Genomic DNA, 15,364 nt, shown 5'->3' on the forward strand with positions numbered 1-15,364 from the left:
GGAGCCTGTACAGAAGAGGAGGAGTGCATCACTCTCTGTACGTAAGACCAATCCACTGAAATATGGGTGAATAAGGAGTCGGTGGACTGTGTATGCGTCAAAGGGAGCGAGGGACGCATAAAAAAAACCCAAGAGGATCTTTTTCGACAAATAAGTGTACATTTTTTGGTTATAGAAAAAGTTGTAAAATCATAGGCAACTGACATTTTTCATTGGTATCCAATAAAATAGTTTAGGAATAAATAGCTTTAAACATATATTGTTCATTGAAGGTAAATCTGTTGCTGTTTTTAGATTGAACAATGCAAAGTAATGGCCTCTAAAAAGAAGCCTTTGTGGCTGCAGTTCAAGCGGGCTGATCCTACCACTTTGTCAAGTGATACCATTGGGATAATATTTAAGGATGGAGATGATCTTCGTCAGGACATGTTAATACTACAGGTGACAGTTCAAATTATATAAAAAACATCTGCCTGTTTATTTCTGTCATTTAGATTTAAAAGATTTAATGCCTATAAATTGATTGCTGTTAAACATGTGTGTTGTTTATTTCTCACTTAGTTCTACCTTGCATATTTGGACTTGCAAAATGCCCAAAATAATTGTATCTTGATGAATTAATATAAAAAGTTCAAGCCGCTCAGGAGGCGCAGCGGTAAAAAGAAACGCGCTGCAACCAGGGCTGGATTCTGAGAAGCGTGGTATCGAATCCAGCCTTGCTTTACCGGTTCGAAGCTGAGTGGCTATATGAGCAACGATTGGCCGGTTGCTCATGCGGGGGGGTGGGACAAAGAACCGGATGTGGGTCTCTCTCTGTCAGAATGCGATTGCGTTCTCTGCCGGCTGATTGGAGGCGCTTACACAGAGATGGGAGAGGGTGCCCTTAGGGTGTGTCTCTCCGCATGCAACGCTAGGTGGCGCCAAACTCGTCAATGTGTGGGTGGCAAAGATGCATCTGGCTGCTGCTCGTGTTTCGGAGGGGATACGGGTTAGCTTCAATCACCTCCGTCAGGGCAGGGTTCGGCATAGACAGAGAGGAAGCACGATGCTAATTGAACAATTGGATGCGCTAAAAAAAAAAGGGGAGAAAAAGGGGTAAAAAAAAAAAAAAAAAAAAAAAAAAGTTCACACACAAGGGATCTTAAATGAAATTAATGGATTTGTAAACAAAACTGCTTATCATTCCATCATCCAGTTAAAATATTGTATTTGTTTCTATGTATATTAAGCATAGTGGTAAATCAACTCAAGTTTTATCTTTACTTACTTGAAGCTTGTTTAATAATCTCTTGCATAAAATTGCAGATTTTGTTGATTATGGAGTCTATATGGGAGACTGAATCATTGGATCTCTCCTTATTGCCTTATGGTTGTATTTCTACAGGAAATAAAATTGGTAGGTTGATTTGGTGGTGTTTAGTTGGTTAGTCAAAGTTGTTTGTGTTGTCATTCACCCTGCATGCCTTTCGTTTTATTTTAGGAATGATTGAGATTGTAAAAGATGCTACCACTATTGCTAACATTCAGCAGAGCACTGTGGGAAACACTGGTGCTTTTAAAGATGAAATCCTTAACCAGTGGCTTCGAGACAATTGTGTTAATGAGGACAAGGTATATTATTTTTTTGTGTTTTTTTCAGTTTGAAGGTAAGAAGGGAAGTAAACATGTGGGCATAATTTTAGACTCAGCATAGCTTTTGTGGCCTCTGATTTAAGAATTGTTGTTTTCAACCAAACAATTATTTGACATCTGAACAAAAACATTACACACTGATACACAATGTCTGATATGACATATTTGTATGAAAAAGTTAATAAAGACATTAATAAGCATTATGTTTGCAATTCCAGTATCAGCAAGTGGTGGAACGCTTTGTGTACTCCTGTGGAGGTTACTGTGTAGCAACATATGTCCTGGGGATTGGTGATCGCCACAATGACAACATCATGATAACAGAATCTGGTAATACAGTGTCTAGATTTTTTTTCTTTTGTTCATCAAATCTAGTCTTTTTCAATTCCCGATTCCAACACCTGCTCTCTGACTGTGGAAAGCCACAGACTAGCTCACATTCCCTCTGAAAATTATCCAACTGTGAACATCTAGCAAAGGTGGGGAAGCTCTTTGACTTCTCTCTCTCTCTCTTTCTCAGGCATGGCCAGCTGTGCTTTTTACACACCCAGCCATGTTGACAGCTGAGATTCGAACTCATAAAAAAGGATTCTTAATTATTTATTACATAAACGTATCATATATGTTAAGATTTTCTTGGCAGCAGTCCTGTTCACATCAATTTCACTTCCCCAAAACATTAAACCTATATGGAAATACAGCACGTTGCATCACACACACACACACACACATATATATATATATATATATATATATGTATGTATGTGTATATACAGTATATATACAGGGTGGGCCATTTATATGGATACACCTAAATAAAATGGGAATGGTTGGTGATATTAACTTCCTGTTTGTGGCACATTAGTATATGGGAGAAGGAAAACTTTTCAAGATGGGTGGTGACCATGGCGGCCATTTTGAAGTCGGCCATTTTGGATCCAACTTTAGTTTTTTCAATGGGAAGAGGGTCATGTGACACATCAAACTTATTGAGAATTTCACAAGAAAAACAATGGTGTGCTTGGTTTTAACGTAACTTTATTCTTTCATGAGTTATTTACAAGTTTCTGATCACTTATAAAATGTGTTCAAAGTGCTGCCCATTGTGTTGGATTGTCAATGCAACCCTCTTCTCCCACTCTTTACACACTGATAGCAACACCGCAGAAGAAATGCTAGCACAGGCTTCCAGTATCCGTAGTTTCAGGTGCTGCACATCTCGTATCTTCACAGCATAGACAATTGCCTTCAGATGACCCCAAAGATAAAAGTCTAAGGGGGTCAGATCGGGAGACCTTGGGGGCCATTCAACTGGCCCACGACGACCAATCCACTTTCCAGGAAACTGTTCATCTAGGAATGCTCGGACCCGACACCCATAATGTGGTGGTGCACCATCTTGCTGGAAAAACTCAGGGAACGTGCCAGCTTCAGTGCATAAAGAGGGAAACACATCATCATGTAGCAATTTCAAATATCCAGTGGCCTTGAGGTTTCCATTGCTGAAGAATGGCCCCACTATCTTTGTACCCCATATACCACACCATACCATCAATTTTTGTGTTCCAACAGTCTTGGAGGGATCTATCCAATGTGGGTTAGTGTCAGACCAATAGCGGTGGTTTTGTTTGTTAACTTCACCATTCATATAAAAGTTTGCCTCATCACTGAACAAAATGTTCTGTGTAAACTGAGGGTCCTGTTCCAATTTTTGTTTTGCCCATTCTGCAAATTCAGTGCGCCGATCTGGGCCATCCTCGTTGAGATGCTGCAGCAGCTGGAGTTTGTAAGGGTGCCATTTGTGAGTAGCTAATATCCGCCGAAGGGATGTTCGACTGATGCCACTCTCCATTGACATGCGGCGAGTGCTACGCTGTGGGCTCTTGCTGAATGAAGCTAGGACAGCCACTGATGTTTCTTCATTAGTGACAGTTTTCATGCGTCCACATTTTGGCAAATCCAACACTGAACCAGTTTCACGAAACTTGGCAAGCAGTTTGCTAACTGTAGCATGGGAGATGGGTGGTCTCGTAGGGTGTCTTGCATTGAAATCTGCTGCAATGACCCGGGTACTGCGTTCACCAGACATCAACACAATTTCTATCCGCTCCTCACGTGTTAACCTCTGCGACATGTCAATGGCTGTAAACAAAGAGAAGCTTGTAAATAACTCATGAAAGAATAAAGTTACGTTAAAACCAAGCACACCATTGTTTTTCTTGTGAAATTCTCAATAAGTTTGATGTCACATGACCCTCTTCCCATTGAAAAAACTAAAGGTGGATCCAAAATGGCCGACTTCAAAATGGCCGCCATGGTCACCACCCATCTTGATATATATATATATATATATATATATATATATATATATATATATATATATATATATATATATATATATATTCACTTCCCCAAAACATTAAACCTATACGGAAATACAGCACGTTGCATCTCACACACAAACATACTACATATATATATATACACTGTATATATACACTTGAGGACAAAATTATTAGCCCCCCTATGAAATTTAAAGTTATTTCAAAATTTCCCAAAGTCCTTTTATAACAGAGCAAGGATTTTTCAATATAGCATTTCTAAACATACTAGGTTTCTTTAGAAAGCATAAATTATTTTTAATTGCTTACTATAACAGAACTATTTCAAAAGAAACAAAAATCACCAGGGTCAATATTATTAGCCCCCTTAAGAACTGACTTTTTATTGAGCCATAGCACAAACCACTGCTGTGCAATGGTGTGCTTTAACTTTGTAATGATGAAAGCTCATTAAATCAAGTCACAGCTGAGGGTTATCTCCCAATTTACACACAGTATAAAAGCTTCAGTAAGCATTTGAGCTGTCACTTGAGAAAGCATCATGCCAAAAACTAAAGAAATCAGTTTAGACTTGAGAAAAAGAATCATTGATGCTTACAAAGCAGGAGAAGGATATACAAAGTTATCACAGCGTTTCCAAGTGTCAAGAACTGGAGTAAGAAGTATTATTAAAAAATTCAAAGAGAGCCACACAATACAGAACAAGCCTGGCAGAGGTAGGAAGCGCAAGATATCAAAGACCCTGGAAAGGAAACTAGTGAGAGATGTGTCTAAAGACCCCAGAACAACTGCCAAGACACTAGTGAATGACTTGGCCAAGTCAGGAATTATTGTCTCAAAAAAGACAATTACTAGAGCCCTGCACAGGAATGAATTGTGAGGTTGCAGACCAAGAAAAACTCCACTCCTGCAGAAAAGACACCTTCAAGCCAGACTGAAGTACGCTAAGGACAACCTGGAGAAAGATTATGCATACTGGAAGCATGTCCTTTGGTCAGATGAGACAAAAGTAGAGCTCTTTGGCCATAGAGACATTGCTTATATTTGGAGGAAAAAGGGGGAGGCTTATCACCCAAAGAACACCGTCCCCACAGTGAAACACGGTGGTGGGAGTATTATGCTGTGGGGATGCTTCAGTGCATCTGGACCTGGCAATCTTGTCAAGGTGGAAGGAATCATGAGGAAAGAAGGATATATGAAGATTTTGAAAGAAAACCTTAAGCAGTCAGCAGCAAAACTTGGTCTGGGTCGTCGCTTTCTCTTCCAACATGACAACGACCCAAAACATACATCGCGCCTGGTGAAGAACTACCTCCAGAAGACCAAAGTGAATGTTATTGACTGGCCTGCACAAAGCCCTGACTTGAATCCCATTGAAAATCTGTGGGGTGAACTGAAGAAGAAGATTCATGCCAGAAGGCCATCAAATCTGGAGGAGCTTGAGAGATTTGCCAAAGAAGAATGGGCTGGGATTCCTCAGGAGATGTGTCAGAGACTTGTTAAAAACTACAGCAAACGACTGCAGGCTGTTATCCAGCAAAAAGGATACACAATTGACTATTAGCATCAGGGAGGCTAATAATTTTGACCATGGTAGTTTTTGATTTTGTGAAATAATTTCATTTCTGTGGGCAAAGTAAAATTATGTAATCATTCAAAATAAAACTGGGATGTTTGAAAAAGCTGTGTTAAAAGTTATTTGCTCTATTTACCAGTACTTGGGAAATACATTTAAAACAATGAATTTTTCATAGGGGGGCTAATAATTTTGTCCTCAAGTGTATATATTATATATATATATATATATATATATATATATATATATATATATATATATATATATATATATATATATATATATATATATATATATATATATATATATATATATATATATATATATATATATATATATATATATATATATTTATTTTTTTTTTTTTTTTTTTTTTTAACAACTGACAATCTGCTACACTTAGGTAACCTTTTCCACATTGACTTTGGACATATTCTTGGAAACTACAAGAGCTTCCTTGGGATAAGCAAAGAAAGGGTCCCATTTGTTTTAACACCTGATTTTCTTTATGTGATGGGCACAACAGGGAAAAAGATAAGTCCTAATTTTCTCAAGTTTCAGGTAAAAAAGTCTATATTACTAGTCATTACTGTATATACTGTTTCATTAATTTGGAAAAACACATTCTTTATTGCTTGATTTTAGACACATTTTTGTCTTTTGAATATAGAACATTTGCGTGAAGGCCTACCTGGCACTACGGCACCACACCAACCTTTTAATAATTTTGTTCTCTATGATGCTGATGACTGGCATGCCACAGCTGACTAGCAAGGAGGACATAGAGTACATTCGAGAGGCTCTTACTGTGGGCTGTACAGATGATGTGGCCCAAAGACACCTCTTGGATCAGATTGAGATCTGTCGGGACAAGGGCTGGACAGTGCAGTTCAATTGGTTCCTACACTTAGTGCTTGGCATTAAGCAAGGTGTAGAGAAGCGATCAGCATGAGCTTGGTTTGGGGGAAAAAAGATTTTTGTTTCCCTCTTGTTTTAATCATAAAATATTCTTTGTGTTTGTTATCTGAAAAGTTCAAATGTTGTGAATGGTTTGGTTTAGGTGGGTAAAAATGCTTAGCAACAGAGGAATCTACCCTAAAAAATTTTTTCATGCATGTTACTATTGTGTATGTACATCTAAGTGTGTGTTTGGGTTTTTTTCCTGACTGAACGTTGAAAACTGTGTAATTGAAAAGAATATAAACATTCATATGATAAAATCTTTTGTTCTAGTTATTGTGTTCTAATCTGATTTTAGTCAATAAAGTTTGTCTTTTAAAAATATACTGAAATCGTTGAAATGCTACATGGCATTTTAAGGGTTTGCTGGTCTGTGTTAAAATTAGTAACTAACTTTTAAAACTTTTTGGACCTGCCTATACATAACCATTGGACATGCAATTCATGCTGATTCATTTAATTAATTTTCTTTTAAAAATACATTTGTACATGATAGTTAATTTGTGCATGATAATTGATCATTAATTTATTGTCATTGTTGACACAGCTCGTCAAATTATTGTCTTTTACTGCAGAAATATTTCCGACTGTTTAATAAATTGTTTGTGTGGTTAGTGACTGCTGTAACATATTAAATTAAATGCTATAGTGAAGTGGGTGTAAGGTCTCCACAAGCAGCACATTTTGTGATGATAAAAAAAATCAGGAAAAGATTATTTAATTATTTCACTTTTAAATATGTTTTAAAAAGAACTTAAACTCTAGCAAATTAGTAAAAACCATTATTTTCAAATGGAATAAACTCCTAAAAGTGGACAGCTTACCAAAATTCCTCCAAAAGTGTCCTTATGTCATTAAAAACCCAGACCAAAATCTAAGAAACTACAGACCTTGCTTACCTTAAACAGTTTAGCTTTTATGATTTCACCCTTAAAAAGAGAAAAAAATTATTTATTGGGTAATTAAACTACAAAAGCCATTGCTAACCAGGAAGAGCATAACGGCTTGGCTTGTATTTGCCAAAAACAGTTTTACAATAAAGTAACAAAATTAAGGTTTTGGACTGGTCTAGAAGGGTCCTGACTTGAACCACATTGAAAGGCTGTGGCAGGACTTTAAACAGGCAGGTTTTGAAATTGGAAGGATTGAAGCAATTCTTCAAAGCAGTGGACCCAAATGTCCTTTTTAGTGCTGTAAAAGATTGATCTCCAGAATGTTGCCTATAAGGGTTACAAATAAAGTCTTATGTTTTCAAACACTTAGGTTGAGGTTGTATAAAAGTTGTTTAGAATATCTACTTTGTAACAGCATATGCAACAAATATTTACAAACTGTTTATGTCACTTGTAATTCACTATATAAAAATTCCAGTGAATCAAAATACACCAACGTTTACCTTTAAATAGCTTGGACAATTCCAAAAATACCATGGCTTTAGAAGCTTATGATAGGCTAATTGACATCATATAACTTAATTAGAAGTGCACCCTTGGCAGTATTTTAAGGCTTCCCTCAAGGCCAATAAATCAGCCAAGACATTAAAAAAAGAATTGTCACCCTTTCCACCTTGCTTGGGAATTTGGATAAAGTACCTGACAGCCATACTTGAGTAAAAGTAGAAGTATCTTACCAGACATTTAATTTGATATAAGTTAGTCACCTCTTAAAATATTACTTGAGTAAAAGTCTTAAAATATCTGATGTTTAATGTACTTAAGTATCAAAAGTAAATTTCCGATATTAAATGTACTTAAGTATTGAAAGTAAAAGTACAAGTAGTAAATGCTTGTTAATAAAAACACAAGCAATAAGAATTTTGAAAAATATAAAGATTCTTCCTGTAAACCACCTGAGCATATACCGTACACCTACAGAAAAATGAGGTCCTCACAACAAAATAATTTATAGAACAAAATACATTTTCTTCCTTTCCTCTGAACATAATTTGTACCAAATCATGATTACAATCACCTGTTGACATCACCTGTATGAAACCACATAATTATTTTTTAACCTCATTACTAGCCTTTAATTGCCTTTAAACTTTTTGGAATGTGCTGTATGTCTGAAATGCATGTATACGTACGATTAGGCATAACATTATGACCACCTCCTGTTTCTACTCTCACTGTCCATTTTATCAGCTCCACTTACCATATAGAAGCACTTTGTAGTTCTACAATTACTGACTGTAGTTCATCTGTTTCTCTACATACTTTTTTAGCCTGCTTTCACCCTGTTCTTCAGTGGTCAGGACCCCACAGGACCATTACAGAGTAGGTATTATTTGGGTGGTGGATCATTCTCAGCACTGCAGTGACACTGACATGGTGGTGGTGTGTTAGTGTGTGTTGTGCTGGTATGAGTGGATAAGACACAGCAGCGCTGCTGGAGTTTTTAAACACCTCACTGTCACTGCTGGACTGAGAATAGTCCACCAACCAAAAATATCCAGCCAACAGTGCCCCATGGGCAGCATCATGTGACCACTGATGAAGGTCTAGAAGATGACCTACTCAAACAGCAGCAATAGATGAGCGATCGTCTCTGACTTTACATCTACAAGGTGGACCAACTAGGTAGGAGTGTCTAATAGAGTGGACAGTGAGTGGACACAGTATTTAAAAACTCCAGCAGGGCTGCTGTGTCTGATCCACTCATACCAGCACAACACCACCACCATGTCACTGTAACTGCGGTGCTGAGAATGATCCACCACCTAAAAAATACCTGCTCTGTGGTGATCCTGTGGGGGTCCTGATCATTGAAGAACAGGGTGAAAGCAGGCGAAAAAGGTATGTAGATAAATAGATGTACTACAGTCAGTAACTGTAGAACTACAAAGTGCTCCTATATGGTAAGTGGAGCTGATAAAATGAACAGTGTGTGTAGAAACCAGGAGGTGGTTTTAATGTTATGGCTGATCGGTGTATATCAACAGTTGAAATAAAGTTGACCAGACAAAACATGAAAGGTCTTGGGTACATATCTGCAATGAAATAAGAGTCAATGTAAATGTAAGAAACACAGCATCTTTTTTATTTGCATTTTCTATTCAGCTTTTTTTCTGATTTGAGTTAACATTCAAGTAATAGATAGAGGGGAGAGAGGGTAGCTATGCCACAAGAGAGGAACACAACCCTACACGTTTTTTTTGTTTTTAAGAGAGGTACACTAGGCACTAGGAGTGTGTTCTCAGCTCCAGGAAAAAAATACCTAAAAACTGCAGTGTAGGTCTATGTAGCCTGTACATAAAAGTAAAGGAAGAGTAGGGAGAGTGAGACAGAGTAAAAAAGAAATAAGAGACTAAATTAAAATCTTCATTTTCCATCTGTTTGTCAGGTTTGTCGATTTTCTCTTCAGCTGTCTGTGCATTATAAGTGCAATTATCCCGAAACCCGGAATGAGAACTTCATGGCCAGCCATGATTAGTTTATGGTTTTTACGAAAAGAAATCTCTCTTTCTGTATGCCTACAACCTACCAGTTTATCAAAAGCCACAAGTTTTAATAGGCACAAAAGTTCCTAATTTTTGACAATCTTAGCAAGTTGCTAGATAAGCACCAGTTTCATGCAAAATATGTGTGGAACATGGGCAAAACAGGGGTTACAACTGTCCAAAACCCACAAATAATTGTTTTATGCATGTGCACGCACACACACATGCACACACACACACACACACACACACACAGTTCAGTAAGCTATCCCAAAGGTTTACAAAAGTAGGCCTGTTGTTAAAATTTAGTTTTTGATTTTGATTAAAAAAAACAATTGCAGTTTAAATACAAAAACATGATTGTTACTTAAAAATAGGGCATATGTTTTTTTCTCTTTTATTAGTATTTGCAAAATAATGTTAAAGACATTTTAGTAATTGTTGCAACCATTCCATATGGACTGTTGCAACTGTCCTCTGTTATGGGGACAGTATGTATATTACAGCTGTGTGTAGTACGACGGCGTATTAGGGCCACTTAAAAAAATTATTTTTTTAAGTTTTGATTTTGAGAATAAAGTCAAAATAATTTCGAGATTAAAGTCTAAAAAAATCATCATGTATTTGAAGTTTATTTTAAAAATATTTTTAATGTACTCTAAGTGCACTTGGAATACTTATTAAATGTGCTTCAATTTCACTTTAAGTGTATGTGAAACAGTTAAATACACATGCAGTAGTATACTTAAGTTGAATTAAATATACTGTACTTACAATAGTATCAATTTAATACAGTTTAGTACACTTAATACAATTAAAGTCGAGCTTTTGTATTATTTTTGTACAACTAAAGTATATTAAGTAGAATATAATAGAATAAAATAGTTCCATTTTAGCACTCTTTAAGTGTATTGATTATTAGTGTGACAATAATACACTTTAGTGCACTGTAGTATATTAAAGATTAGTATACGTACTTAAGTATACTTTTTTTCACCATTGCAGTCCAGAATAGGAGCAAGGTGAGAAGCCTGGCCTTGTGGTGCAGACACAACAATCTCTCTCTGAATGTTGAGAAGATGAAGGAGATTGTTGTGGACTTCAGGAAAACGTGCACCCAGCATGCTCCTCTGACCATCAATGGTGCTGCTGTGGAGAGGGTGAGCAGCACCAAGTTTCTGGATGTGCACATCACAGAGGACTTCTCCTGGACCAACAACACAGCATCACTGGCCATGAAGGCTCATCAACGCCTCTACTTCCTCCGCAGGCTGAGAAGAGCTAGAGCACTAGCCACCATTATGTGCACCTTTTATAGAGGTACCATCGAGAACATCCTGGCCAGCTGTATCACTGTGTGGTACGGCGTCTGCACCACTTCCTGCTGCAAGACCCTCTAGCGCATCGTGAGAGCAGCTGAGAAGATAGTTGCCACCTCTCTCCCCTCCCTCCAAAGGTAAACAATACCTGTTTCATTTAAAAAGTCCTCAGCAGGTGATCCCACCCACTACACAGCTTTTTCAGTCTGCTGCCATCATGGAGGAGACTGCGGAATGTCTGGGCCAAGACCAGCAGACTGAGGGACAGTTTCATCCACCAGGCTGTCAACCCTCTTTCTGCTCTACCCCCCTCCCCCCTTCTGCCCCCTGCACTTACTAACTTTGGATCCTGCACATACACCTCAGGATCCTGACCACCTCATCAATACCAAACTTTGACATTCTCAGGAACTGGTTATGAACCCAACACTTTAACCGGTCTACAAGCTCATTCAATTTGCACTACTGTTTATAATTGCTTTTTTTTTTTTTTTTGCGTTTAGTGTGTTTATTAAATTCATATATTTTTCATATATATTTTACGTTTAGTGTTTATTTAATGTTTATTGCTGCACCATGGGTCTGAAAGTATCATAATTTCAATCCTCTGTATGTCTTGTACATATTGCAGTATTGACAATAAAGCTGACTTTGACTTTTGATTTTGAAGTGTTTAGTGTTTTTGTTATTACTCTGTTGATTGTGACATTAAACCATACCTCTTCTGTGTCATAAAAGCTCCAAAAAGAGCTTTAAGCACATCTCTGTAGTGTATTAGTAATTTTAAACATCCCTATTACTTTGATGATATTACATTAAACAATGATTTTCAGTGTCAGACAAGCTCAAATAAGTGCTTTTAATCACATTTCAGTAAGGTCTTATTGATTTTATACATTCCTATTAGTTTGTTGATAGTGACATTTAACAATGCATTTTCAGTGTCAGACAAGCTCATAGACGTGCATCAAGCACAGTCCTGAAGTTTTTATTGTTTTTGAAGATTCTCAACAGTCTTTTTATATTGAAATTGAACAATGCATTTTCAATGTCAGACAAGCTTAAAAATTGCTTTAAGCACAATCCTGAAGCACATTCTTAATACGTTGTTTATAAAGACAATGAACAATGCCTTGTCAGCGTCAGACAGGCACAAAGAAGCACATTAATTACAGTTTTTAGTGTTTAACCGATTTTGTGCATTGCTTTATTTTGTTGATAATTACATTAAACAATGCAATGTAAGCGACAAGCTCAAAGAAGTGCTTCCAGCACATTTTTGAAGTGTTTAGTGTTTTTCTAAACATTCTTAATACTATGTTTATAATGACATATAACAATGCTTTTCTACGGTGGCCCGCTGAGTCAAAACACAATAACATTTACAAAACAAACAAAAGCTGACAACACAACAACATTAAGGAAAAACATGAATACAAAAAGGACAACACAACAACATTAAGGAAAAACGCAAATACAAAAAGGACAACACAACAACATTAAGGAAAAACACAAATACAAAAAGGACAACACAACAACATTAAGGAAAAACGCGAATACAAAAAGGACAACACAACAACATTAAGGAAACGCGAATACAAAAAGGACAACACAACAACATTAAGGAAATGCGAATACAAAAAGGACAACACAACAACATTAAGGAAACGCGAATACAAAAAGGACAACACAACAACATTAAGGAAACGCGAATACAAAAAGGACAACACAACAACATTAAGGAAACACGAATACAAAAAGGACAACACAACAACATTAAGGAAACGCGAATACAAAAAGGACAACACAACAACATTAAGGAAACGCGAATACAAAAAGGACAACACAACAACATTAAGGAAACACGAATACAGTTCCTACAACGGAAATGCTACCGATCACTAGAGGGCACCTCTATCATTTTTTATCTGTATAAACATTGCAGCAAAGAAGCAAGAAGCAGAGCAGCATAGTGCAGATAATCTGGCTTCGGTTTAACTTTAATGTTCAGTGATATGATTCTTAATAAAATTGAGCTTTTTAGTGTCGGCAGTTTGACTGTATAGCACCTTTTTGTTTTTTAAACATCAGGCAGCAACTAGCTTGCCAAATTTCTAATATAATTGCAAAATCAACTAACTTGAGCTTTAAACATACTGTGCCACGCTTTTAGAGTTTAATATGTTTTAATGTCATAAACCATTTAACAGTATATTTACAATGTATTAGTTAGTTATCATTAACCATTTTAAGCGTATATATTCATGCCCATTAGTTTAATATTCAACATTTGTTCGACATTTGGCATTCTGGTTTAAATAAGTGCTTGAAAAAACACCTAAGACTTATTTTATGAATTCTTACACATGAAAACAGGCAGCATACTTAAAAAGCAATTTCATTTTAATTTTAAGATTACGTCTATTTACAAAAAAAAAAAAAAACTAATGGAAATGGAGTCGTGTTCATAACATTTTGTGCATTTTTTCAGAAAAAGAAATCTATTAGTGTCATTATAATGTATTAATGTCAAACAAATTTTTATATACACACATTGGTGTCTCTCACCTACTACAAACCTTGTACAAGACAATACAAAAATTGTATTTCTTTTATAAAAAATTTATTGTGCAAATACAAATAAATACATCTAAATCTTGTATTATTTGATTAGATTAATGTCAAACCATTTTTAGACACATACATGGACACAACTGTAAAATATAATTATTATACAATTATTGATCTTAACTACAAATTAAAATAAATGATTTAATAATGTAAAGAAGTTTGTAGGTGAGGGGTATGTACTGTATGTGTATATATAAAATAGTTTACATTAATAAATGTAATCATGTCAAATAATTCTATAATTTACAATTATCCTATATGAAATAAGGTAATATATCCGGTATTTGTCATGTATACATATACAGATGTGCAGTACAATCACCATACATTTTTTTATGTTAACTATAAATTTTAATAAAATACAACTAAAAATTTAAGTTTTTGTAGTAAATGAGAAACATTGATGTTTGTACTAATAAATGAAATTACGAGACCTGCATAATTCATCTCCAATATAAAATGATCAGATTTATTGATCTTTATTTAAAATTAATATAAAATAGTTTGTAGTAGGTGGAAAACATTGATGTGTTTGTATAAAAATGGCTTGACATGAATGTATTAAAAGCTGACTTTTATTAAGAATCATATCACTGAACATTAAAGTTAAACCGAAGCCAGATTATCTGCACTATGCTGCTCTGCTTCTTGCTTCTTTGCTGCACTGTTCATACAGATAAAAAATGATAGAGGTGCCCTCTAGTGACCGGGAGCATTTCCGTTGTAGAAATTGTATTTGTGTTTCCTTAATGTTGTTGTGTTGTCCTTTTTGTATTCGTGTTTCCTTAATGTTGTTGTGTTGTCCTTTTTGTATTCGTGTTTCCTTGATGTTGTTGTGTTGTCCTTTTTGTATTCGCGTTTCCTTAATGTTGTTGTGTTGTCCTTTTTGTATTCACGTTTTTCCTTAATGTTGTTGTGTTGTCCTTTTTGTATTCGTGTTTCCTTAATGTTGTTGTGTTGTCCTTTTGTATTCGCGTTTCCATAATGTTGTTGTGTTGTCCTTTTTGTATTCGCGTTTCCTTAATGTTGTTGTGTTGTCCTTTTTGTATTCGTGTTTCCTTAATGTTGTTGTGTTGTCCTTTCTGTATTCGCGTTTCCTTAATGTTGTTGTGTTGTCCTTTTTGTATTCGTGTTTCCTTAATGTTGTTGTGTTGTCCTTTTTGTATTCGCGTTTATTCTTAATGTTGTTGTGTTGTCCTTTCTGTATTCGCGTTTCCTTAATGTTGTTGTGTTGTCCTTTTTGTATTCGTGTTTCCTTAATGTTGTTGTGTTGTCCTTTTTGTATTCGCGTTTATTCTTAATGTTGTTGTGTTGTTCTTTTTGTATTCGTGTTTCCTTAATGTTGTTGTGTTGTCAGCTTTTGTTTGTTTTGTAAATGTTTTCGTGTTTTGACTCAGCGGGCCACCGTATTCTTTCAGCTTGTCTGACGCTTTAAATATGGTGTTTAATTGAATTATTAACAGAT

General features: G+C 35.9%; 1 protein-coding gene across 1 annotated transcript in view; it reads left to right on the forward strand.

The window, feature by feature from the left end:
• Nucleotides 1-6,770, forward strand: part of pik3cg (phosphatidylinositol-4,5-bisphosphate 3-kinase, catalytic subunit gamma) — a 41,414-nt gene extending 34,644 nt beyond the window's left edge. Inside the window, exons 6-11 of the mRNA XM_062994594.1 lie at nt 295-441; nt 1,306-1,396; nt 1,481-1,611; nt 1,851-1,962; nt 5,954-6,111; nt 6,221-6,770. Coding sequence (XP_062850664.1) covers nt 295-441; nt 1,306-1,396; nt 1,481-1,611; nt 1,851-1,962; nt 5,954-6,111; nt 6,221-6,502 — 921 coding nt within the window. The 3' untranslated portion in view covers nt 6,503-6,770. The remainder of the gene's footprint in view (nt 1-294; nt 442-1,305; nt 1,397-1,480; nt 1,612-1,850; nt 1,963-5,953; nt 6,112-6,220) is intronic.
• Nucleotides 6,771-15,364: the final 8,594 nt, after the last annotated feature.

Source organism: Trichomycterus rosablanca, chromosome 1 (genome assembly GCF_030014385.1).
Source record: "Trichomycterus rosablanca isolate fTriRos1 chromosome 1, fTriRos1.hap1, whole genome shotgun sequence".
Taxonomy (NCBI): Eukaryota; Metazoa; Chordata; class Actinopteri; order Siluriformes; family Trichomycteridae; genus Trichomycterus; species Trichomycterus rosablanca.